Source organism: Zeus faber (genome assembly GCF_960531495.2).
Source record: "Zeus faber genome assembly, chromosome: 1".
In the NCBI taxonomy this organism is placed as follows: Eukaryota; Metazoa; Chordata; class Actinopteri; order Zeiformes; family Zeidae; genus Zeus; species Zeus faber.
Window position 1 is genome coordinate 43,560,010 of NC_137193.1, and position 27,682 is coordinate 43,587,691.

At 39.6% G+C, this 27,682-nt stretch overlaps 1 protein-coding gene across 1 annotated transcript; it reads left to right on the plus strand.

Moving 5' to 3' along the window:
• The first annotated feature begins 3,943 nt into the window (after positions 1-3,943).
• LOC307238182 (ceramide synthase 2-like) lies at positions 3,944-27,473 on the plus strand. Its single transcript, XM_080011073.1, has 11 exons — positions 3,944-3,999; positions 6,020-6,196; positions 13,380-13,497; positions 15,978-16,096; positions 16,637-16,694; positions 17,771-17,821; positions 21,083-21,175; positions 21,998-22,126; positions 23,919-24,025; positions 24,502-24,658; positions 24,798-27,473. The coding sequence occupies exons 2-11, from the start codon at positions 6,021-6,023 to the stop codon at positions 25,020-25,022; spliced, it is 1,233 nt and encodes a 410-aa protein (XP_079867199.1). The 5' UTR covers positions 3,944-3,999; position 6,020; the 3' UTR covers positions 25,023-27,473.
• Positions 27,474-27,682: the final 209 nt, after the last annotated feature.

A 27,682-nucleotide genomic window follows, 5' to 3' on the forward strand; every position in this document is an offset into this window, starting at 1 on the left:
GGGGGCCCAGAGCCACTTTCGCTGTTGCTTGCGGTGAAATGCTGGTTTCCTGCGCTGATTCCCAAAGCACCGCGGTGTGTTGTTGTTGGCCCAGACCAAGGGGCTCGGGCCCTCGCGGGGGTGTCCCTCAAAAAACAACAACATTCACGCTGAATATATACTGTAGTTTGAGCACCTGTGGGTCAGGCTGTTCAGAAGTTTACTTCTATTATATTGCTTTTGTTATTGTTATTGTTTTTGTAATTGTTATTGTTTCCACCCCATTGGAGTCTACTTCCCCGCACCTTTCTAACTTGCTTTCCTATAGAACAACAAAAGATAAATAAAACATCTCTACCTCGACGAGAACTGCGTATTCCTGGTGAATGTTTAGCTGGCTGCGACTGTGACATGCAGTTGTTCACCGTGAAACGATGAACTTATTTGAAGCCACTTTGGACAAAAGCGTCTGTTTCATGACGTCACGGAGGGAAGTGCCAGCCGCTCATTCACTGGAGCTGTGTTGGCTTCCTGAGCGGAGCCATGCGTCCACGCTGCTTCCTGTCCAGCTGCAGACACACTGCCTTCTGAATGCAGGCTGGCTGGGAGGACGAGAACTACTCAAAGTGGAGCACTCTAAGTAGAACTACTCAAAGAAGAACGACTCAAAGAAGAACGACTCAAAGAAGAACTACTCAAAGTAGAACTACTCAAAGTGGAGCACTCTAAGTAGAACTACTCAAAGAAGAACGACTCAAAGAAGAACGACTCAAAGAAGAACGACTCAAAGAAGAACTTCTCAAAGTAGAACACTCAAAGTAGAACCACTCAAACTAAAACTACTCAAAGTAGAACTACTCAAAGAAGAACCACTCAAAGTAGAACTACTCAAACTAGAACTACTCAAAGTGGAGCACTCTAAGTAGAACTACTCAAAGAAGAACGACTCAAAGAAGAACTACTCAAAGTAGAACTACTCAAACTAGAACTACTCAAAGTAGAACTACTCAAAGTAGAACACTCAAAGTAGAACCACTCAAAGTAGAACCACTCAAAGTAGAACTACTCAAACTAGAACTACTCAAAGTAGAACTACTCAAACTAGAACTACTCAAACTAGAACTACTAAGACTAGAACTACTAAGGCTAGAACTACTAAGACTAGAACTACTAAGGTTAGAAATACTAAGGCTAGAACTACTAGGGTTAGAAATACTAAGACTAGAACTACTAAGGTTAGAACTAGTAAGACTAGAAATACTAAGGCTAGAACTACTCAAACTAGAAATTCTAAGACTAGAACTACTAAGGCTAGAACTACTACGGTTAGAACTACTAAAACTAGAACTACTAAGACTAGAACTACTAAGGTTAGAAATACTAAGGCTAGAACTACTAAGGTTAGAAATACTAAGGCTAGAACTACTAAGGTTAGAACTAGTAAGACTAGAACCACTCAGGCTAGAACACTCAAACTAGAACTACTAAGGCTAGAACTACTACGGTTAGAACTACTAAGACTAGAACTACTAAGGCAAGAACTACTAAAACTAGAACTACTAAAACTAGAACTACTAAGACTAGAACTACTAAGGTTAGAAATACTAAGGCTAGAACTACTAAGGTTAGAAATACTAAGGCTAGAACTACTAAGGTTAGAACTAGTAAGACTAGAACCACTCAGGCTAGAACACTCAAACTAGAACTACTTAGGCTAGAACTACTACGGTTAGAACTACTAAGACTAGAACTACTAAGGCAAGAACTACTAAAACTAGAACTACTAAGGTTAGAAATACTAAGGCTAGAACTACTAAGGTTAGAAATACTAAGGCTAGAACTACTAAGGTTAGAACTAGTAAGACTAGAACTACTAAGACTAGAACTACTAAGGCTAGAACAACTATAACTAGAACTACTAAGGTTAGAACTACTAAGGCTAGAACTACTAAAACTAGAACTACTTAGGCTAGAACAACTAAAACTAGAACTACTAAGGCTAGAACTACTAATGCAAGAACTACTAAAGCTAGAACTACTAAAACTAGAACTACTAAGACTAGAACGACTAAGACTAGAACTACTAAAGCTAGAACTACTAATGCAAGAACTACTAAAGCTAGAACTACTAAAACTAGAACTACTAATGCTAGAACTACTAAGGCTAGAACTACTAAAACTAGAACTACTAAGGCTAAAACTACTAAGGCTAGAACTACTAAAGCTGGAACTACTAAAACTAGAACTACTGAGGCTAAAACTACTAAGGCTAGAACTACTAAAGCTGGAACTACTAAAACTAGAACTACTGAGGCTAAAACTACTTAGGCTAGAACTACTAAAACTAGAACTACTAAGGCTAAAACTACTAAGGCTAGAACTACTGAGGCTAGAACCACTAAGAGTACAACTAAGACTAGAACTGATAAGTATAGAACTACTAAGGTAAGAACTACTACAGCAAGACTAGAACTACAAAGACTAGATCTTCTAAGGATAGAACTACTAAGAGCTGAACTAAGACTAGAACTAATAAGAATAGAACTACTAATGCCAGGGTGTTTTGGTATCTCTGTCCAACACGGTGTTTCATGAATTGGTTTAATCAGATCATTGCGGCATGTTGGTTAACAGTTCTATTTCGTTAAAAAATAATCATCTTACTAATTTACGTGACTAAAGTTAGTCTGGGGGCATACTACAGCTAAGTATGCACAACAAAATAGGGGTTCCATGTCCTTTGGCTCCAGACCTGTTTCGCTTTCTAGAGCTTATAGAGCTTATTGTGTGTCGTCACCCGGTGTCATGACATTTCACTGCATATATATATATGACTGTATGTGTATGTAGGTGACAAATAACCTCTTGACTTTGAACTTGAACTTGAATTATTCTTCTCCATTTTGTTGTGTTATAAAATGATCTGATGTCCATTGGAGTCGCTTTAGGCATCTCACCGATAAAACGTCTGCACAGACACAGAATAATGATTAGTGGAGTTACGAAGAAAGAAAAGTGAACCATGCACATATTTAAACAAGCGTTGTGAATTTGTGTTTGACACTCCAGGGGCATAGAATTCAAATAATTCATTAAAAAAAAGTGATCTCGCAGGAGGCAGTTGTCGTCTTGGGAGAACCTTCATCTTTTTATCATAGGCCGGAAGGGCCTTCATTGCCAGACGTTGGGCAACAGCAATGTCTGGCAAAAGAGAGGAGACACATTTTGCTAACCTCCCTGTGACTGTCACACACTAATTGAATTCTTCATTCCTGATGCTGCTCTTTATGAACCCAGAGCCAAGTCAGGCACATACCGGTCCTAATTCCGCCCGAGCTAAATTTACTCATTTCTAGTACTATGGGTCGAACATGAAAACACGTGCCCCGTTTGGAGTGATTCAAACAACGGATCCCTGGGAAATGTGGGAATGGAAAATCTGCCGACAAGTGTTTGTTTTTTTGGTCGCCCACATTGTGCTAAGCGATGGGGTTTGTGACTTGCCAAATAAAACATCTTCACGATGCTTGAAAATAGAGACCATGCTCAAGTCGTGCGGCTGAAAGAATTCAAAATCAGGGTTTTGAGTTTGTCAGTAACATTTATTTATATGTGAACAAAATTATACAAACATCGCAGTTGAAAATCGGCAGCGAATAGAACAAGGTTGCATTAAACATAAAATTTATAAAATTGTTAAATTAAATAATGAAATACAATATAATAATACAATTAAAATTTCAATTAAAAATGAATAAATAAAATTAAACAATAAAATAAATATAACAGAGGAAAGCAATTTATTCGTCTTCAGAGGCTTTTTCCACAGATAAAGTATTTAACAATCACGGTTCTTATTATTTGTGGACTTTTCTTTGCGCAAAAACAGCTTGGTCAGTAGCATGACGTCGAAAGCCCACTTGGCGGTGGCGGTGACGTCACTGCCCCCGCCCCGCCCCCCGGCCGAGCAGGTTGCGCCAAACGCCTCCTGCTCCTCCGCTTCATCACCAGAGCGCACAGGTAACGCTGTGTCCATATATTCGGATCTATTTTATTTGTTGATATATTGATATATTTGTGGATTTTGACATTGACTGATTACCTGAAGGACATCGGCAGGTTGATGAAATGTGCAGCGGGGCAGATTTGAGTCAAAACATGGATGGAGAGCGGAGCCATGTTTTCTGTTTTCTGGAGACGGACACGATCTGATGCTTTATTTATGTTTCATCTGAAGAATATAGTTTATTATGCTTTATCTCTGCACCGGGGCTGTGTTGTGGTCTGTGCAGGGCTACACAGCAAACTGCTGCATGCTGTAATAATAATAAGTCCTTATCTGAGGAGAATATAAAGGTAATATTTAGACTGTCGCCCCTTAAATGAAAATTTGATATTCAAGCCTGAGAAAATCTTAAAAATACAATGAAAATTAGCGGAAAGTTGTGTTTGTGTGTATGGCACACGCGCGCGCGCGCGCGTGTGTGTGTGTGTGTGTGTGTGTGTGTGTGTGTGTGTGTGTGTGTGTGTGCGCCCGCGTGTGAGGCTGTGGTTTTAGGATGAGCGTGAGGACTGTGGGATTCTGTGGGATTTTTTTTTAGGACGCATTGCATAAGTCCAAAGGCTTATATGCACAGGAAAGAATATTGGAAAATATTGCAATATTATTTGAATATTATATACAGCCATACTGTGATATGTCTACTGGCCTATGTTGATAGTTGTAGTTAGTATTTATTGGGCCGTGTGTAACAAGCTTTTCATTTTGTATGATTTGATGCAGGTAGTTGATTTTGTGTCATGTATTTAATGCTTTGAGAGTTTGGTGCATTTTGAAAAATGTAATTGTCATTTTGACCAACGTGGTAATGTTTTTCCCTGTGTGTGTTAATTGTTTTGAAAGGGTGAATTCTGCTGGGACAAATGTGCTCAAGCAATCAAGAAAAACTGTAATTTGACATCATTATAAGTTGTGAACACGCTGCACTTTGTTTTGCACTCCCCACTTTTGTTTGATTTCTAAATCGGCAGGATCCCAGCTGCCGTCCTGCTTGAATATTAAAATGACATCAATGTTTCAGCGCGTGGGGTCTGATTTCAACACGCCAGTAATCCTCCATGGAACCCTGCTCCTTTGTTTGGGGTTTTCCTCCTCCTGCATCCTTTCTCCTCTTTCCCTCCTCTTCATCACCCTGCTGCCCTCCTGGTTCCTCCTCCTCTTCTCTTCATCACCCTGCCACCCCCCTGGGTCCAGCATCTCTCCTCTTCATCACTCTGCTGTCCTCCTGGTTCCCCCACTTCTCCTCTTCATCACCCTGCTGTTCTCCTTTCTTCTCTTCCCCTCCTCTTCATCACCCTGCTGTCCTCCTGGTTCCCCCTCTTCTCCTCTTCATCACCCTGCTGTCCTCCTGGTTCCTCCTCTTCTCCTCTTCATCATCCTGCTGTCCTCATGGTTCCTCCTCCTCTCCTCTTCATCACCCTGCTGTCCTCATGGTTCCTCATCTTCTTCTATTCATCACCCTGCTGTCCTCCTGGTCCTCCTGGTCCTCCTCTTCATCACCCCGCCGTCCTCCTGGTTCCTCCTCATTTCCTCTTCATCACTCTGCTATCCTCCTGGTCCTCCTGGTCCTCCTCTTCATCACCCCACTGTCCTCCTGGTTCCTCCTCCTCTCCTCTTCATCACCCTGCTGTCCCCATGGTTCCTCCTCCTCCTCTTCATCACCCTGCTGTCCTCCTGGTTCCCCCACTTCTCCTCTTTATTACCATGTTGTCTTCCTGGTTCCCTCTTCTCTTCATCCTCCCCTCCTCTTCATCACCATGCTGTCCCCCTGGTTCGTTCTCTTCTCCTCTACATCACCATGCTGTCCTCCTGGTTCCTATTCCTCTCTTCTCCATCACTCTGGTGTTCTCCTGGTTCCTCCTTCTCCATCCCTTTCTCCTCTTCATCACCTTGGTATCCACCTGGTTCCCACTCTCCTCTTCTTCACCCTGCTGTGTATCATCTTCATCACCACGTTCTCCTCCTCCTCTCCTCCTGCAGCATGGAGGCCCTGCTGGATGATCTACTGTGGCAGGAGGAGTACTGGCTCCCTCCTGGAATCACCTGGAAAGACATTGAGATGAAGGAGAGTGACGGACACTACCCTATGCCCAGAGACCTGCTCCTTACGCTGCCACTGGCCCTTGGATTCATCGGCCTCAGATATGTCTTTGAGAGGTGAGATTGTAGGGCTGGAGCAATATTATATTGATGTAATTTCGATATTGTGATATGAAACGAGATATCATCATGTTGTTATATGGATAAATGTTTTTTTTAAGGCTGCATTTGAGTGGGGTAATATGATTTTCGGAATCATTCCAGCTTTTCTGTTTTACTGTAGCTCTTCTATTCAACACCTTTACCTGCTTGGTCATAATATCCACATTACTAATGATTAATATTTCTTATGTGTAAATATTCTCTGAATGCGTCAATATTCTTACTGAAAATATTGTCAAATTATCAATAGTGAGGCATCCATCAAAACAATAACATGATATTTCATGTTGTTATTTGATGTCAATATCACCCAGCCCTAGATGAGACACATGTACATACACACCTTCAGCACCAACACAGAAGGGGCTGTAGTGTTTAAAACGAGATTTATGAGTTTCTGAGATTCCTGAAAATAGAAATCTTTTTTGTTTTGTTTCCATGGACCCTAACATCACAGCTATTACATATTTTAACTCATTAAATCCCTGGAGTTTTCAGTATTCAAGCTCGACCTTTGAGTCGGACTTCGCGACTGTGCGTTCCTATTAGATTAACCTTGATAATAGCTTGATAATGGAAATGATATAATCACCCCATTGCCAATGTCACCCATTCATCTAACTGTCTTACTGAGGGGGGAGTGCAGAAGCAAAGTATTTATTTGATTCTCGTGTTGACTCAGACTCCATTAGCGGCTGCTTTCCTGTGGTTTGGTGGATATTGGCTCCTTTTGAAAAGCACCTGAAGCCTTACAAGGTGACCACTTAACACTGCATTGCAATACATTGTTACATTATTCAGACACTTTTATCCAAAGTGACTTCAGAATAAGTGCATTCATCATTTGAACCAACTGAGCATCACATTCACCATCAGCAAAGCCCTGAATTAGAACACGTAACATCAGCAGATCCAGGGGAAGATGCTGAGTCTGGGAAAGGTCTGGCTCCTCCCGGAGGAACTGGTTCTATGTTTTATGTGTGTGGTCAATGGTGAGAGGAAATACTGTGGTTTGTTTGTGCAAACATGGTAAGAGGATGATGGTGATGATGATAATGATAATGATGATGATGATGATAATAATAATAATAATAATAATAATAGCTTTATTTATATAGCACCTTTAAAAACACAGCTTACAAAGTGCTTTGACAGATGAAATAAAAGCAGAGTGTTTAGCTCATGAATTTAAAATGCAAAGAAACATATATAGACACAAATTAAAGTCATTCATTATATTGTAAAAGCAGATAATGAGACAAAAAAACAGAATAGATACAATATGATAAGAAATAGAAATAAAAAGGAACAAATACAAATAAATAAATAAGTAAGTAAAAAATTAAATAGATAAAGAAAGGGTGTCAGCATCACATAAAAGCTGATCTATAAAAATAGATTTGAAAAAGTGATTTAAAAGAAGTCACTGACCCTGCTAGCTGAACCTCCTCAGGCAGGTTCCAAAGTCGAGGGGCCCTCACAGAAAAGGCGCGGTCACCTTTGGTTTTAATGCTACACTTTGGAACAGCCAGAAGGCCCCCGCCTGAGGATCTAAGGCTGCGCACTGGCTCATGTGGGGTCAACATATCTGTTATGTAGCTTGGAGTCAGACCCAGACGTGCTTTTAAAGTGATCAGTAATATCTTAAAATCGATTCTGAACAGAACAGGGAGCCAATGGAGAGAAGCCAGGATTGGGGTGATGTGATGTCGTCTTTTGGAACCGGTGAGAAGCAGGATGCCAGAGAGGAGGGAGTTACAGTAGTCTAGTCGTGAGAAAATGAGGGCCTGGATTACTTTTTCCAGGTCGCTGTGTGATAGTATTGGTTTCCATTCTTGAAATGGTTCCCAGCTGAAGGAAGCAGGACTGGACAACTGTGTTATTTGTTTTTCAAAGTTTAGGTCAGAGCCAAACAGTACTCCCAAGTTTATGGCAACAGACTTCACTTTTGCGGACCGAGTGCCAAGGCCGCTCTCAATTTGACTGGTAGAATTTGGGAGAGTGAATAATATGATTTCTGATTTTGAATTATTGAGCTGAAGAAAATTCTGTGCCATCCAACGGTTGATTTCATTGAGACAATCTACAACAGCAGCGAGGCTGTTTGGGTCACCAGGTCTCAGAGGAAGGTATATCTGTGTGTCGTCTGTGTAGCAATGAAAAGAGACGTTGTGTCTTTGGATAATTTGGCCAAAAAGCAGCACATAGATTGAAAATAAAATTAAACCTAAAATAGAACCTTGCGGTGCACCACAGGTAATTTGAGCTATAGAGGAGGAGTCGTTACCTATGGGGACCTCAAAGGTTCTTTCTAAAAGGGAGGAATAAAACCAGCCAAGTGCAGTGTCCTTGATGCCAACCCAGGTGTTGGACTGGAATTTCTTCAAGATGTTATTATGACATGTAAAATCCAAAAGCTGGGTTGATATGACCTTCTCTAAAAACTTTGAAAGAAATGGAAGTTTAGAAATGGGCCTAAAATTGTTAAGAAAAAGGGATCAAGATTAGGTTTCTTTAAAAGAGGATGGACCACAGCATGTTTAAAAGCAGAAGGAAAAATGCCTTTCTCCGGCAAGCTTTTTATAATATAAACTGTAATATACTGGGTCCAATTGTGTCAGTCACCTCTTTCAGACATGTGGTGGTGATAATATCAAGGCTGCACATGGTTGATTTCATGTGGGATAGAGTTTCAAGTAATACTGATAGCAACACAGTTTCAAAATTGCTAAAATAACTGGCAATGTCCCTACTGGCATGTATAACCCGGTCAGGGGGTATAATTTCCTGTTTTATATTCTCAGCTCTATTCGCAAAAAAAGTTTAAAAACTCCTCACACATCTCTGGTGAGGCCTCAGTAAGACGGCAGGGAGAGGGGGTGATGATGGAGTCTATAATATTTAATACAATTCTGGGCAATGGTTTGCAACAATCAGGTTATAGAATAAAATTGCTCTTGCTTCTTTAACTGCCCCTTGGTAATTGCGAATAGCGTCTTTCCAGATCTCAAGAAATATGTTTTAACCACTCTTCTCCCATTTCCGTTCCTCTCTCCTACAGTCTCTCTTTAGGTCTGGGGTGGATTCATTTGGCCAGGGCAGTTTTATTTTTATTTTTTATCTTTGCATGGGGCGACAGAGTCCAGGGCAGTCAGCAGGTGTCATTATAATGGGAGACAAGCTCCTCTGTGTTAAAATCAGGATAAGAGGCAGTTAAAGGCAAAGCAGCAGTATTGAAAAGCTCAGAAAACGTTCTCGCTGACATTAGAGTTAAAAACACGGCGGAGGACAGGATTGTTGTGAGTGATAAAAAAATTGGGTCAGACCACACTGAATAGAACCGCTTTGTGATCGGACACACAGATATCCTTTGTCTCAATGATTTCAGGGCTGAGACCCATGTACAGTTCTAAGTCAAGAATGTGGCCCTTAAAATGTGTAGGTTCTCGTACTGCTTGAGTGAGGTTAAAAGAGTCACGAACCTCCATAAAATCAGAAACAAATTAAAATTAGCTAAAACCAGAAATATTTCATATTTTGACATAAAATGAAAAACAAATCGGCAAATTCTTGGTTAAAAGCATTATTTGGTTTAGGTGGTCTGTAAATTATTAAAAGTATCGCACTGACATGATAGCCGTCACGTCACTGATATACAGTGCGATCATGATGATGATGATGATGATGATGATGATGACGATGATGATGATGATGATGATGATGATGATGATGATGGTGGTGGTGGTGGTGTAGTTTCCCACATCACTGATGGACTCAAAAAATGAAATGATAAATATGCATCTGGCACTGATGGGACTGTAGTCATTGATTGAGTGGAGAAAATACTGAAATTAAACTGCACGGGATCATGTCGTTTTAGGCCGCTCACTGACAGAGCTTGCATAAACGTTTCTTTATTTTATGTGGCATCTGCCGGAGCACACAATGAATTTGCTATGTAAATGTCAAAAATTGTAAATTAAATTAAAGAACTTCCCATCATATTGAGTATAAAGTAGTTGGCAATTTATTGATGTTTTGTCCGATCGGCATTGCCTATATTCAGTATCTTAAAGTGCACATACATTAACATACTAAAACTTTTTTTAACAAAATAAAAATGAGGAAGTTTGAAGTGAGTTATATCCAAAGATGCTCCAGAAATTCAAACTGCTCTGTAAATATTCATATTACGAGCCTGATACATGTATATTTGTGGTTTGGCTCCAAACAAACATTGAGGTCAATTGTTATCAATATACATGTTGATGAGGACCCCAAAGCCTCAAAAGAGACAACGTTCCTCCTGACTCCCTCTCCCATTTACAGCTTTAAAGCTGCAGCTTCACATCAGCTTCTTATGACTCATCAGCAGAAAAGAAACACAGGAAAACACTGTGACCTAAAACTCCCAGTTGTGCCGATTATATACAGTGTTTGTCTGGAGATTTCACAGGAAAAGTGAAAACGCTGTACAACAAGAGAGACGGCTGTGATACCATGGAAAGATTATTATTTTTAAGATGAATTATACTTGGTTATAAGGTTTAATTGGCATATTACTACATGTATTTTGCTTATTTCGCTTTCTATTTGACACCGGGAGCACTTAGGCACATAGAAAAGCAAAGATTTAAACAAAAAATTTAACAAAACCAAAAATTATGCTACACTGAATTTTTTTTTAATAAGATCACAAAAAGGAGAAACAGACACATTTGAATCAAAAAAATGATTCAAATGCTTCCTTTATTTTATATATAAACCTATATAAACCTATATATGTTTTAGGTTTTCCTGATTTATTTCAAAGATATCAAAGTGTACATTTAAAGTTGTGGAACCCAAAACAAAAAAGGTCATTCGATTTAAAGTTTGTATTTAGAGTTAATCTAATGATTATTTTTTATATTGTTTTCAGAGTACAGTTTCTATAAATGAGTGATGCTATGTAAATCATGTAAATTAGTAAAAACATAACAAACACTATTTCTAAACAGTATTACAGTAATCAAATACTATTGTTTTTTCTCAAATACTTTATAATCCTGTTACTTTTCAAGCGTTCACCCGATGCCTGGATCTCTTAATGGATGAGCTGCAGGAAGCATTAAAATACAGTAAAATATCAAAAAGTATATCAAAGAAAATGCTTTTCTACACACATATCATCTGGGAAATCTCTCTCATACCTAGATAATGTCATCGTGCCTCTGGTCTTGTCAGTGGACAAAGTAGGAAATTCAAATTACACGCCACCTTTGTCACAACATGGAGCCACGTGACAGATGAGCTATGATATCAAGCTCATTTTCTTTGTGCTTCTCCTTATCGCCTGCCGTGTCGTGTGTCGTCGTCCTATAGTCGGACGTGACTTGTGTTGTGTTTTGGTCGGAGCCATGCATTTGGTTTTGTATAGTTCTTTGTCAGCGTCTTCATTACATATTTATCAGTTCTAGTAGAAAGATTAGACGTACCCAACCAGAGCAACATGGAGGGGGAAACAACATATTAGAAATGGCAATGTTATTCAAATGTGCTGCCCTTTTACATATATCTTATTATTATCCTTACGTCTGAATGGTGTTGGTGCAATAGTTGGAATATTTTTGTTTTGTTTACATCTAATTAGCCTGTGTGTGTGTGTGTGTGTGTGTGTGTGTGTGTGTGTGTGTGTGTGTGTGTGTGTGTGTGTGTGTGTGTGTGTGTGTGTGTGTGTGTGTGTGTGTGTTGTGTGTGTGTGTGTGTGTGTTTGTAATGAAATGGAAAACACACCTGAATACCCACCAGCATTACTGTAATTACAGTTGAATTGAGGAAGGGTGAATAAAATATAATATAATAAATATAATAAATGTGATAAATATAATACAAAATATAGAAAAACACAGTAGTTCACATCAAACCCAAATAGTATAGGACACCATGGAAAACAACACAATGCACTGTAACAGCACACATACTGTATAACACACATTCTGTTACATGGTCTGAAAGTATACTCATAAATATTGAAAAGACACACATACTGTAATTGCCATGACTATCATGGTGTCACTGACACCAAACATTACTGTCTGGCCTTACCTGTACATATCGGTATCGGACTCTAGCTCGTCACCCTCTCACTATTCTTTTCAAATGGAACCCTGCACAGAATTGCATCTACACAATGACAATTGCGTTTAGGGTTTTGCGTTAACACAATGAGAAGTAAAATAGTGTAGTGGTCAGTTGCATTAATGGTGTGGGGTTTTGAGGCTGTTTAGAGAATGAGGTTACACATTTGGTAATTGTATCGAAGCGATTGAGGAAAACTGTAATCAGTCAAATAATTTATATAATATTCCATACCATATATACTCCCATTATTCCAAAATAGCTAAAATTAGATACATCTTACTTTTGTGCTATTGTTTTAAATCCACATAATGGGAACCAATCTTGTCTCCTAAGATTTCTTCAAGTGGCCTTATAAACCAGCTTTTCCTGAATTTGTTTGCGTGTGTGTGTGTGTGTGTGTGTATGCGTGTGTGTGTGTGTCTGTTTGTGTGTTTGTGTGTGTGTGTGTCTGTACTGTACGTGTGTGCATGCGTGTGTGTTTGTATGCATATGTGGAGGTTCCCGAAACCGAAGAGCAGCTGTCTCCGTCGATCTGTCCTGACCTTCTCTTCTACTTCTGATGAGCCTTGATAGAGTTATTTGTGTGTTTACAGCCCCACACACACACACACACACACACAGACACACACATTTTGAGGATTATAAGGACAATAATTGAGCGAAATAATTATTCGGAACACAATTATTCTTATGAAAATTGTATTATAAACATTATTTTAAACATTAATTACATTATGAGATTTTGATCCCAATGTCCTATTAAACCATATATGCACACACACACATACACACATATTACTTATATCACTTATAGAAAGGTAGATAATTATCTGAAAATTGGCAATATGCAATAAACTAAAAAAAATAGACAATATCTCTCTCTCTCTCTGTCTCTCTCTCTCTCTCTCTCTCTAACAATATTAGAATTATTTCCTCCCCTCCTCCCCCCCTTGCTTCACCTAGTCAACTCTTCTTTCCTTTTTTCCTCTATTTTCTCTCTTTTCTGTTCATCTAGGCTTGTAGCGCTCCCGTTGAGCCAGCGTCTTGGCGTCAAGGACCAGGTTCGAATCCGAGCCCCGCCCATCCCCAAACTGCAGACCTTCTATAAGCAGAGCCAGCAAGCGCCGTCACAGGTTTGTCTCTATCCTTTTTTTCCAGCGATGTAAGATGTGCACACGCTTCCACGCGCCCACATTTTGTGCCGTGGCTTTTTGAAGCCTTGCCCAATTTGAATGGTGTTCAGATTATAAATCAGCTAAATCTGTAGTAACCGAGAGCATATTAGCGTGTGTGATGTATCAACAGTTAGATAGAACAACTGTTCTGCTGACGACGGGACTCTCATCTGATTTCATCAGTCTCATCACCTCGGCTCATTTCATTACTTTTTTATTGCAGCACAGGGAGATAAAAAAGTGTATGGAAGTAATTTTATGAACGCCAAACAGATCCACCTTTTAGTAGATGCACCACCCTATATGATGCCTCACATCGATACTGTACTTTTAAAGCTGAGCTGCTGATGGCCTGATTAATAAGCATGTTTCTTACGTTTTCAGGTGTGGTTGCATGGCTTGAGGTCATAATCTGCGATGCATTGTCAATTAAAAACTTGATGATGTTTGATTAGGGTTGTTAAATTCTCAGGAACTCGAATGTGTTGAGAGAGAAATTATGTTAATTATGTTGATTATTCTAAGACTAATTAGAAATGTATGTATGGTGGCTTGCGGGTCCTTCTGCATCCCGTGGGGAGGGGTGGCCCATCGTGCCAGGGCTGCTTAGGTCCTGTGCTTAGCGCGGGGCTCACCATGTGGTCTCCTATGGTGGGGGACGGACTCCTGTTGCGGGGTGCGCGCGGGGCGCTCGTCGCTGGCTGGGCGTGCTGTGGGGGGAGGGGGCATCTGCCGCCCTCTGTTCTGTGGTCCGCTGGGGGCTGACCAGGGGCCTGATGGGGGCACGGAGCTGCCCAGCATGGCAGAGGCGCATGGCGGGCTGCTCTGAGCCTGTGGCTGGTCGCTGTAGGTTGGGGGCCTCCGGGTACGGGAGGTGGGTCTGCTATGGTGTGGTCTCCCCCTCTTAGAGTAGTGATTGATTGTTTACAGACCCAAACATGGTAATATAGTTCACCAAAAGGGGGATTGGTGGCAGTTCTGTACAAGAAAAAACCTCAACTACAGTGGAGGTTTTTACTACACTACACTGCTATTTACCATTTACTTCACTACAGATAATTCCGTTCGTTTGTCGCTGCACCTCAGGTGGCTCTCCTTCGTTCTAGCCAGCTTCCTACTTCCACTGGCTGCTCTCCACTCAGTTTGTATAATAAACTCTGTTTAATCTTCAGTTTCGTTGTCAGTCTGTGCCTTTGGGGTCCAACCTAAAACTAAACCGTAACTTCATTGTCTTGCCGGTTTCAGGCGCAGACAGGTCACAGTGGAAAGGTTCACATGGAGAAGCTCTGCCCATTTTTTTATTTTTTATTTAATTTGGCATTGCAAGGTGCCTGTGGTGACATGCAGAGCAATGCAGCAACTTGAAGAAATGATATGACAAATTACATTTCATTGTGTGTGCATGTGGTGTTTATATATGTATGTGCATAGATGGATGTGAATGCTTGTGTGTTTTTTTGGGGGGGGTTTTGTGTGTGTTCAGCATGTGTCTGGGAGTCTCTACCCACAGGTACGGGTTTGGGGAGGGAGACAGAGGTTTTCTTGGAGTGGGGCGTTGATGTGTTTTAATCATGATCATAACAAAAAGGCTCGCTGGCAAAACAGAAACATAAAAGGAATGGTCAGTGTCTGTTTCTCCTTGGCTGCGCTCTGGTCCACAGGCGTTTCTACATCCTGCACCATGCAATCCCCACGGAAAGACAGTACAACACCTGAACTCTCCCAGCAGGGTCCGTCCCCCATCAGCGCTAAAGAGGCTGATCAGGCAGACCCAGTACAGCTGCACCACCACAGGGCGAAGCAGACCGTGGTTTAACCACACCCCCTCGTCTGCCCCAATGCCGTTAATTAATTTGGATCTTGTGTTTCAAGAAGGATCTGTTGAATATCTTGTCATGTATAAATGAAAAACCAACACGATCAGTCCTGAAGAATATCAGTTTGGTGTGTTATCTGAAATCTTAAATCCCGGCTCCTATAGTGTGAGCTGGAATCCCAAGATGCGTGATCTCCTGTGATCCCCACACTAAAAAATAATGTGTGCACAACTGGGATGAAAAAAAAAGCTTTAATGACTTTAAAGTGTTGCGGCGTATCCCTGTGTGTCCTGTAAGGTACCTTCCATCAGATCTCCCCAGCCACAGTAGTCATAGTGACTACTGCAACAGTAGTCGCTACAGTTGCGTAAGTCGAGTCGAGTCGAGTAATTATCTCCTGATACAAACACTTTGGGAAACACAATCCTGAGTAAAGTTAAAGGAGGGAAGATGTGGAAGAGAGGAGGAGAGGTATAGTCACTCTGATATATACACCAAGCACAGGACAAATAATAACAATAAATTGGACTTAAATTGAAATTATGTTTTCAAATTAAACCCAACTTTTTGTGTATCTGTGTGTGTGTGTGTGTGTGTGTGTGTGTGTGTTTGTGTGTCCAGAGCGAGCTAGTGAACCTGGTGAAACAGTGTGGACTCTCGCAGAGGAAGGTCCTGACCTGGTTCAGACGCAGACGGAACCAGGACCGTCCCAGCAGCACCAAGAAGTTCTGCGAGGCGTCGTGAGTCCCAGGTTTCATTTCAATTGACCAATTTAGATAAGAAAAAAAATATTTTCAACTTTTCTATTGTCACTCATTCATTATCACGACTACAGTTTAGACTATTGAAAGTTTCAAGACCATATCATAATCAAATACACTTCCAAAAAGTATCTAGCGGTGGTTCATGATCTCATGCATAAATATGTGTGTGTGTATGTGTGCGTGTGTGTATGATGTGTGTGTCCTCAGTCAAATTTTGTGAATGGATATGTAATGTTTTGTAATAAAAAAAACAACATTCACATCAACATCAAGGTAACAGAGAAATACTTTTTTTCAAATGATCACTGCCAAAGCATTTACTTATTTATTTATGTATTTGTTTGTTTGTTTGTTTGTTTATTAATCTGAATATGTATTTATTAATTCATTAATTTATTTGTTTATTCATTTAGATTGAGTTATTTTATTTTTTGTCTGAATTCATTTATTTGTTCAGTTATTTTAGCAAGACAATAAAGATAAAAGACTAAATGTTGTCTGTTTCTGTCTTTGCAGTTGGCGGTTTGTCTTCTACCTTATAGCGTTCACAGCAGGCCTAACTTCGCTGATAGATGTAAGTCTAATCACATTTTCATTTCTCGTAATTTCGAGTAACCTCATGCTGTTATCACCTTAGTAATATAGAGCCCCTTTCACACGTAGTTCCTGGTAAATCATAGGGATAACTTTTCAGGCACCACTAGTGAGTTTCACTATTCACACATGCAGCTACATTCAGGAACATTTCCATCTTGTACCTTTTCACACATACCATGATAATGCCGGAATAGATGGGGCAAGGGACAGTCCGTTCCAGTGTAAATGCGATCATTTAGACAACGCAGACAATCTAATGTACAATCTGAATCTATTTTGTTTTTTCCTGGCTCTCAGAGACTAGCACTTCGGTTTCCGTCTCCCCACCCCTCCTGGACGGACTCTTCCCATCGCTGACAGACCTGGGAAAGAGCCCCCGTCCCCGTGTTATTAAATCAGTGTGATCATTTACCACCTGTCGTACACTCTCTGTCTCCGGAGAAGGAACGTTCTCCACCAGTTCTACCTCTCCCCGTCTGCTTGCTTGATGCAGAATGATGTCACCAGACCTTCCCGAGCGTAAAAGACACGTCGAGGGTCTGAGTGGCATTTTTTAGAAGAAAAATAACACATTTTAAGAATTAAAAGACCGGTCTCCATAGAGGCTTGACGTGTTTCGGTTCGAATTCGCCATTTTTCCGAATGTTTTATTTTTTTCTTTATGAAAACAAATTTTTTTTTTGATAATTTGTAAGAGATAAATATTTGTAAAAACCCATAGTTTGTGCTTTGCCGATACCGTATTCAGATTCGGCTCCACCCCTACATTTTACTGGAAATGTTACTACATTTTGAAGTGGGAACAGATTTCCCGGAATATCAATCCCTGTTCCTATTCACGCATGACCCCATGCAGGAACAGTTCCTGAGCATTGCTGTGAAAGGGGTTTAGGCCACAAGCTCAGATGCTGGCCACCAGCATCTGAACTCAATAGTTTTATTATGGTCCCTATGTTATGATTTTCCCCTTGTGCTCGCATGTTTTATTATGTACCACACAGACCGGTTCTCCTGGTGACTGATTTGATGTTCTGATGTTTCTCTATCCCACAGACTTCATGGTTCTGGGACCACAGAGAGTGCTGGAAGGGCTACCCAAAACAGGTCACCAAGACTGTTGCGCAACATAAATAACAGAAAAAAAAAAAGGAAGAGTTCTCATTGAAATGAATGGAGAATTTCAATTTCATTCAAAAAAAGTGATGAAAGATAAAATGAAGATGAAAATTACTCTTGTTTGAGCTTTTCCAGGCAACTGAGCTCTAGCAGACATCAGGGCTATGTCATTTACAACAAAAAATATAACCGTATTCCATCATAAACCACCTCGATTTACTGCATAATAACTCAGGGGGTATAGTTTTGGCCATTTTAATGGTGAAATTGGATGGTATTCCCCTTGAACTTAGTGTTGTCCAGGAATTAAAGGCACTTTTTTGTGTCCTGTTGATACTCATCCCCAGTTTACCTTTCATTTATTTGAGAAACTCCCTCAATAATCCCCTACTCATGTTTAAGAGTATCCATATATTGTCATAGGATTAGGATTTTCTGGACAAAACAAAACTCAGAAATGTATCCCACAGCACCTTTAGGCAACACACTCATATTAGTGTGTTTCAAGAAGCTTTTAGTTGGTTTAAGGGTTTAGCTCCACCAAAACATACAGAAGCCGTTGCTCCTCCTACTTCTCATTCTTTCTGCCTCTTTCAAAAGCTTTTATCATATTTATTTTTCCAGTTTAGTCATGTTTATCTCAGTTTATAATTTTCTCAGAGCTACAGATTCAAAGCGATGTACAGGTCAATGCCCCAGCCCAGAGCGCTCCAGACAGCCTTTCCATTGTAGGTGAAGAAAAATGGGACATGAGCTGAATTCCTCAAATTCCCCCGTTCCTCCCACTCAACAACCTTTATTATTACCTCTGTTACCTATTATTCCATCGCTTCCTCTCCAGGAGTATCGGTGTTCCTGTTATTTTAAATGTTCCTGGATTCTAAAAAAAAGAAAATGTAAACCTCTCTGGCCTGGACTCTTTAAAAGACCACCCCCACCCGGCGGTCCCACTGGGAGTCATGACCCCGAACAGAAAACAGTAAAGTAGATAAAGCTCAAACAGAGGCAGCACTCGCTATCTGCAGTCACACTGATTACGACACCGGTCACAACGACGGTGACCTGTTTCCCCTTTCTGAGGTTTTGGGACCCAGAGGGTGGCGGGGGGGTGCTTAACTGTTTAGACAAATTTCCTTCCCCCCATTGTGTTTCCTCTAGTGTTGGAAGGCTTTTTTTGACTTCACCACCACCACTCTCTGAATTTTATCTTCCTGTTTTCACCATTTCTATTTTAGTGGTGAGTGGGGCCTGTTGAAATGTGGCTTATTTTTGTATACTTCTCTTAATCCCTCTGGGGTAAATGAGATCTCTCCATTGACCCATCCTAGTATCTGACGTAGCTGGGAGCAGTGCCCGGGGCGCAGTTAAGTGCCATGCTCAGGGACACTTCAGCACACTACCAGCTAGGGATCGAACCGGAAATCTTCTGTCACTAGACCCTACCATAAACACACACACACACACATATACTGTATATATATACTGTGTATATATATGTGTGTGTGTGTGTGTGTGTGTGTGTGTGTGTGTGTGTGTGTGTGTATAACATTAAAAAAAAAATTAAACATCAAATTTAAAAACGTACACATACTAAAGAACAAAAATGTGTCATTAAAGAAGACAAAGAAGAAATTAGATATCGCAAAATAAATTATATGCCTCACTATTTTCTCTACTACAGCTTTAAATAAACCTATTTTCATTCAATTCAATGCAACTCATTTCAAATTAGTTCTTAAAAGCTGATAGGATATACTTGAATTTATATATATTGAAATACTTAACTCTTAACTCTCATTTTCTTGTGCACCACCCCTGCAATTATTTTCCTTTCCATAGTTTGAATAGAGCCGTTTTAGCACAAAGGTTCCTTGGTCCCAGTTCCTCCAGTTCCTCCCAGTTCCTCCCAGCTAATATTATCTTTTAATTTTCCTTCACCTGCCTCGGACTAGGTGTCGAAATTCAATACTTTTCAGGTATTGACTATATAGCAATAAATACTATCAAATATCAAATAAAATACTGTGACATTCGATGCAAAAGTTGCAATAAAAAAGTAATAACAAAAGTTTAGGACTGTGAATGCATTTTCTATTTCAAAGCAGTAAATTACATTTAACACAGTATTTCCCTTAAATATGGCACCCAGACCTTCACTGGCCTCCCATTAGTTCACTTTATCTATAAATTCTCAATAAAATATATAAATATATAATACAGTATATATATATATATATATATATATATATATATATATATATATGTGTGTGTGTGTGTGTGTGTGTGTGTGTGTGTGTGTGTGTGTGTGTGTGTGTGTGTGTGTATGTATGTATATATATATATATATATATATATATATATATATATATATATATATATATATATATATATATATACATACAGTATATACAATAAATACATTCAGGTAAAGAAGCAGTGAAGCAGAAATTGCCTTTAAAATGGTAAAAAATGTAAAAACGACTATTACCCTTATTTTATATATTTTATCATTATTTGGTGTGACAACCCTTTGCCTTCAAAACAGCAGCAATCCTCCTAGTTCCACTCGGCACAGTTTTTGAAGGTACTCGGCAGGAAGGTTGTTCCAAGCATCTTGGAGAACTTGCCACAGTTCTTCTGTGGATTCAGGTCAAGTTGCTGCTGTCGCTTGATGTAATAATCCCAAAGCTGATGTTGAGATCAGTAGCATCTGTTGCAGGGCTCCTTGTTCTTCGTTTGGTGAAGATAGTTCTTTGTGACTCTAGCTGTATGTTCGAGGTCGTTATCACGATACAGACATATTGACACACTAATGCAGAAGATATAAATTAACCGTTTAAGACCAATGCCTAAAAATGTCATCTCAAGGTGCCTAAAACCTTTGCACAGTACTGTATATAGAGTATGTATATATATATATATATATACATACATATATATATATTTTGCTATTCAATGTGTAGTATATTATATGTCAATTGGTATATGATATGGCAATTTATCAATGCCAAATCACGAGAAAATGAATTGTTAACTTGAAGCTCAGAAACTGCAGTTTCATTTTATAAATCAACCATTGTTGTCGTGTTGACTTGGTCTTACATCTTTGAGTGAATTTCGAGGTAAAGGTACATAGTACATTAGATCGCTCTCATTCGGATACAACTGGAACTGTGAGTTGTAGTGATTATGGGTATGAAAAACTCAGGTATCAAACATGTGGAAAAACGTGTGATTTTGTCTCTGCAGCCAGTGGCTAATGCACATTACTGGTATTACATCCTGGAACTGGGTTTCTACTGGTCGCTCCTCCTCTGTGTCACTGTGGACGTGAAGCGAAAGGTCAGTGCACACACACACACACACACACACACACACACTTGTTCCTACACAGTGCATTTAGTTCCCATGTGCATTGTGTAGTTTTTTTTGTATTTTCCCGACATATTTGAACTTCAACGGTCAAAACAGATTGATGAAATCTCATCACTCCAAATTTTATACTTAATTCCAGATTAATCACCAGTTTATTAAGTATTACATCAGAATTTTGTGTCCTGGCAACCAGATTAGGAGCCATTAACCATGATGATCTGGGATTTCAACCTACTCTGTGGGTTCAGTGTAGAATTTTATTTTTTATTTTTTTTAAGAAATAGAAATAATGGAACATAAAATGGCCCATTAACTGTACTTGTGTCGGATACTCAAACAAAATAAACTTAACATCAAGCACCCTAATTTGTGTATTTGGCCAGGCCTTGCCTAATCTTTTTAGAATAAACTAATTTGTTTCATCCCGTGACATATTTTACAAATACTGGAGTGTGTTCTCAGTTGGCGTGACACACACACACACTCCTAATTCAAACTGGACCGTGAGACGCCCAACCAGAGAATTTGAGCTCGAAACAAAACAGCAAATCATTCTGTGCAGAATATAAATCTGTCTTTACCGTACACGGACAGAACTGATTTACAAGACCACAGACGCAGTTCCTATTTTTCCAGTACTGTGTGGTCTGTGTGGTCTGTGTCTGTGTGTGTGTCTGTGTGTGTGCGTGTGTGTGTGTCCGCTTCTGCGCGCGCGCGTGCGCCCGTGTGTGTGTGTGTGTGTGTGTGTGTGTGTGTTTGTGTGTGTTTGTTTGCACCCATGTCTTCCAGGATTTCAAGGAGCAGATAGTCCATCACATCGCCACCATATTCCTCATGGGCTTCTCGTACTGTGCCAACTACGTGCGAGTGGGCACGCTGGTGATGCTCGTGCACGACTCCTCCGACTTCTTCCTCGAGGTGAAACTGGAAATTCAAATTGGGTTTCGGTTCATGTCCTCAGACTGGCCAGGGACCAGTGGTGGAAAGTACCTAAGTACAAGTAGAATGTTACCGGTCCTAAATTCATTATTCAAGTATCTGTTACTAACTGAAGACTTGACTTTTAATCCGACTTCATTTCAAACAAAATTTCTCTACTTTCTACTAGATTCGATTTCATCTAACAGTCATGTTATTTTAGGTTTTTTTTAAAAGCACAATTCATATTTAACCATCAAACGACTACGACGAACGGTCAAAATCAAGCCGAAGCAAATATATATAATAGATACAGTATAATAGAATAATCGGGGACTGGATCTATCAAAGTGCTGATTTAAACCACAGATACTTTTTATTTGTAAATTATTAATCAGGATCTGCATCAGCACTCATCTGTAAAAAAAAGCATTGAGTAAGACTTTATGAAGTATCATAGACTCTGTGGATCTCTCTCTGGATATGACCATTACTTTTACTTTTAATAATGTCCTTTGAGTGCATTTAAGAGCAAGTACTTATATATTTTTACTAAAGTAGATATGTCATTGTGGTACTTGCACCTTCAATAGTGTCATTTTGTGTCAGGGTTTTTGTACTTTTACTCCAGTAGAGGAAAGGGTCTGAATACTTCTTCCACCACTGCGAGCTGCTCTCTTACTCAGCTACTCTCTGAATAGTCATTTCCTTGTTGTCAATCAGATGAGAAACTATGTGGAGGAAGCTGTCAAATGGGATTTTTAAAGAATTGAAGGAGTTTTCCAGGAAATACACAACAGGAAGAATTGCAAAGGTCAAAGTACTAAAAGCGCTTGTCCATTGTAGGCTGTGTTCATTCTTTTTAACAGTCAGGCACATGGTGTCACAAAAAGGTCACGGTGTGCTTGAAGTGAATACAGGCATTGTTTAGTCGCTGCTGTAGCATTTCCAGCTTCAAAAACCATACACACAGTGTTTAAAGTCCAGTATAATCCCACACATCGGGTTCTAAATAACATTATGTGTTATAGTCGCTGATTCCAATTCTAAAAGTTTCCAATTCCTTTGGAGAGGGAGGGGACTCTCCATCCAGCTGAACAATGGACCCATTGTCTTGGTTTTTGCCTCTGTGTCATATTTCACTGATGGCATCTGGAAATTATGCCCATCATCGTTATCTCAGATCTCATGAAATATGTAAGAGTGGTCATGTGACCCAGAGCCTGACGGCTGCTGTCTGGTGCTTGATCCAAGTCAAAAAGGGGTCGGGTTCAGTTTGAGTCTTTATGTCAAGCACCTGCTGCCGACTGAAAGAGAATCCTATTTCATAACAAGTTTTACTGTAGTAGCCCACTGTAAAGGAACTTATTAAACACACTAGAGTTGGTAAACATAGTGAGATACACAAAGACTAATAAATATGTTTTAAACTGTTGTTTACAAGTTACTCTACGTTATTTCATTATTTTGCACAAGTAGGTTTGTAATTACAATAATAATAATAATAATAATAATAATAAAATATAAAAAAAATAAAACACATAAGCCAATATATAGTTTGATTGCATCTTCATAATTACAACTGGGTTCAATTTCACTGCTGCAAAAGTATAAAATCCACCTTATATTACACTCAAAACAACATAGAAAGGGTCCAAAAACGTCTTGAATAGGTTTCCCAAAACCTGCAGTTTTATAGATGGATTTTTTTTATGTTAACTATTGGAATATTTAAGATGGTTTAATAGCTTCTGGTCTGTATTCTATGATAAATGTCCCTTTCCCTCTGCAGTCTGCTAAGATGTTCAACTACGCCGGCTGGAGGAAGACCTGCGACGCCCTGTTTGTCGTCTTTTCTCTGGTCTTCCTTGTCACTCGGCTCATTGTTTTCCCTGGAAGGTAGGAGATGATGTCGGAGTACTGGACTTACTTAAAAAGTTTGATTTAAAGATATAACTTCACTGCCAAGATAACAAAATGAACGATGGTGTTGTCAATATTTAGCTTGACTAATTCACTTGGAAGCAAAATTGAAGCTTTGGCACAGGAAATTAAATGGACTTTTTTCATAGCCACAATCTGTTGCTTACTGGCCCAAATGTAAATTGTAATTAGTGGTGCTGGCTCCAATATAATAATATGAGGAAAGCATTGCTCTCCAGATGCTGTTATAGCAAGAATTTCTGGACCTTAAAACGGGGTCATGTGTCAAAAAACGGTTGAGAATCATTGGATTAGGGAATGCCACGAGCATTTGTGTGTGTTATGGGCACCTCTGTTTCGACAATGCAGTAAAAACTATTGGTATGTGTGAATCTCCTCACCCAGAGAAGCAGAGAGTTCATATTTTCTTTGCTGTTGTGTTTTGTTTCCAGGGTGGTCCACACGACCCTGGTGGTCTCTCTGGACTACTTCCAGCCTTTCTTTGGCTACTACTTCTTCAACGCCCTGCTGCTGGTGCTGCAAGCTCTGCACATCTTCTGGGCTTATCTCATCCTGAGGATGGTCTACAAGTTCGTCTTCCTGGGAAAGGTTCGGCACTGCTATATCTTATATAAGTGCACAGTGGGATTTACTTTTGTTTACTCTCCACCTCCATGTTCTCCACCTGCTCATTCTTGGAGCCGATGAGACCCATCACTATCTGATGAGTTCAATGTCTTTTCCTCAGGTGGAGAAAGACGAACGCAGCGATGAGGAGAGTGAGGCTGGCGAGGAGGAGGATGCTGAGGAAGAGGACGAGCATGAGGCGGAAGGGGGGGAAGGCGAGGGGAGATGCTGGGAGCAGAGGAAGGGCACCATGAACTCCAAACTTGCATCGCTGGCAAACAACTGTGTTCTGAACAACCTGACCAACCAGAGGAGCATGAGCAGCAGGTTGCCCAAAGCCAGATAGTAAACCTGCACCGTCCTCTTCCCTCCATCACTAGAGGCATAGGAGACATATTTGTGGCTTGTGTACTAGCCCACAAAGGTTGTCCATTCATGGTTTCAGATCAGGACAGGTTCCTAACACAGCATATGATCAAAATGAGAATTTTTTTAGAAGGAAAACACACTCCATGTCTGCTTTTTTTCGATGTGGGATTCGTAATTAACGGCATTTACAATATATTTTACTACATTGACTCATGCTGATGCGCATTGCAAAAAGAAGATCTTGTGGCCAGCGTCAAAGTGGGCCGCTACTCACTGGTACGCTGTACCGGCCCTTCCACGTTTTACTCTTTGACGTACCGGGACTTTTGCTCGTGTACCGGGACTTACAACAAGCTTCCAGTACACTGTTCTGCACTCTCAATTGGACAGATCAAGTGGACATATTACAAAACATATCATATTTATTGAGTCGGAACACACGTTTTCTTTTAATTATTAGAAACAACCCCCCCACCCCCGCCAACAAGTACCGGCACGTATGTTTACGTGCAGATATTTTTACGCTGTGCGTCCCTGTTCCCCGTTTCTCTAAACAAAACAAATAAAACTGTGTGTTTATATGTTAGGTGTATTTATTTTCCTCCATTTCTTAATTGAACGAAACAAAAAAGCCCCCACCCCACGCAGTCAACATGTGAACAAGGGGAGTACCGGTACATTTATTTCCACTTCAAGCACTGATAGTGGCTAATCATTCAAGCAATGCCTTACCCTTCCTGCATACATTTTGTTTTCACAGTACATTGAATGTATTGTTTTTAATCTAACATTATTTTGTACTTTACCCTTTGAGGCAACTTGATCGTTATTACTTCATCGAGAAACTACTGTGAAGCCTTGTTTTTTCCACAAATACAAATTTGACATATTAGTTAGTTTGTTATAATCAGAATTGTATGTATATAGAATAGATACATAAGAAATCTCCCACTTGATGAATTTTGGCTGAAATACATCAGTCAATGTTGGGCTTGGTTAGTTACCGTAAGTCCAAAGCTCACTTTTTAGAATAGCGTTAGTGCCCCCTGGTGCAAAAAACAAACACGTCCATGTAGAATAGGTGCTCCTGATGCCTGACATGCCTTTAAACAATGTACTTAATTTAAAATAGGCACTAAAAACAATGTGTTTGTTTGTAGTGTGAGTAGATCGGGGAATGTTTTCTTCACAGAGTTATGTTAACCTCTGCACTGAAGGACCTTATTTGGTGCCTTGGCTGCTATTTGTACACTTCTCTGTCACACACACTTGTTCTACATCTCTGTGCTCGTAGTGATAGCTTTACATAATAAATGATAATGAATAAACAGGAGGGGATTTGCTGCCACTTTCCCTGATGTTTTTGTGTGAGTATGGAGTGCCAGGTAGTGCCTAGAAAAGCCCCTTTCCAAGTACCTGCACGGAGGGGTACCGTGAAATGTGAGATTTTAGATTCGGAACAAAATATGTCGTTATATAGAGTTTTGTTAGAAAAATACATACTTTAAATGTAAATCTTCTTAAGATTTCAAAAATGAGAAAAGTTAATGTTTGATCTCAACAAACAGGATTGCTTCATTGTCCCTAGATTAAGACAAAATAAGGATGTGTGGTCATTTCCTGCCCGGAGATATATGACAATGATATCAGTGACTTCATCACAAACTTGAATACAGTATCACATACTAAATGTTGTTATTGCTGGACTTCAACTACTAGGGTCTCTTGATTGTCACTGTATGATTGAACTATATGTTACACACATACTGTACAATTAATAATAATTAACTTTTCATCTCTTTTGAGTTATAGTGTTTGATACTTTTAAGATGTAACATTTTTACATACTGGATATAATGTGTATATTCACTTTTTTGGCGTAGTTTTGAATTGATTAGAAGCTGGGGTTGCTACTGAACAGGCCTGTGTTAATACAAAGGCCCAAACAGCCACGTAATGTGAAAACAATCAACTGGTTCTGGACTCCAACAAAAGGGCTGATAATGGCTGATGACTGATAAGGGCGAATCATTTTTCAGTAAATTACAAAAATATCTACAGGAGAGATGACATGATTGTTGTGGCAATAATATATGACAGGTCTTTTTGGTTGTTTTTATAAATGCACACATTTTGGTTTGCTTTGCTCTTTCTGTGGCCAATTCAACACTTTCAATAAATTGCTCTCATCGAACAATATAACACTGCTTCCATATTCAAAGCCCATTTCACTAAAATATCCATGTGGGTTTAAGCATGAAACCCCCGTGTACAGTAACCAAATATATTGTATTAAACATTTTGTTTCCAAGGTGAAGTTACTAGTGTCCTGAACATTGAGAAAGAAATTTGGGTCCCTTCACATATTTATAGCTTGTGTAAAATAAGTGTCATCTAGGTGTGCAACACTTTCATCCAATACTTTATTGAGCAGTCATTTGTTTTGAGATGAGAGATATTGAAATATTCTATTGCTATGAGAATATATCTTCATGTGAAAGTTTTTCCTACATCTGCCACAGTACATCTGCTTTCTAAAAATGTATATATATATATATATATATATATATATAGATAGATAATAAATAAGATAAAAAAATATATACCATATATATATCACATTCAGCCGCAGAATAA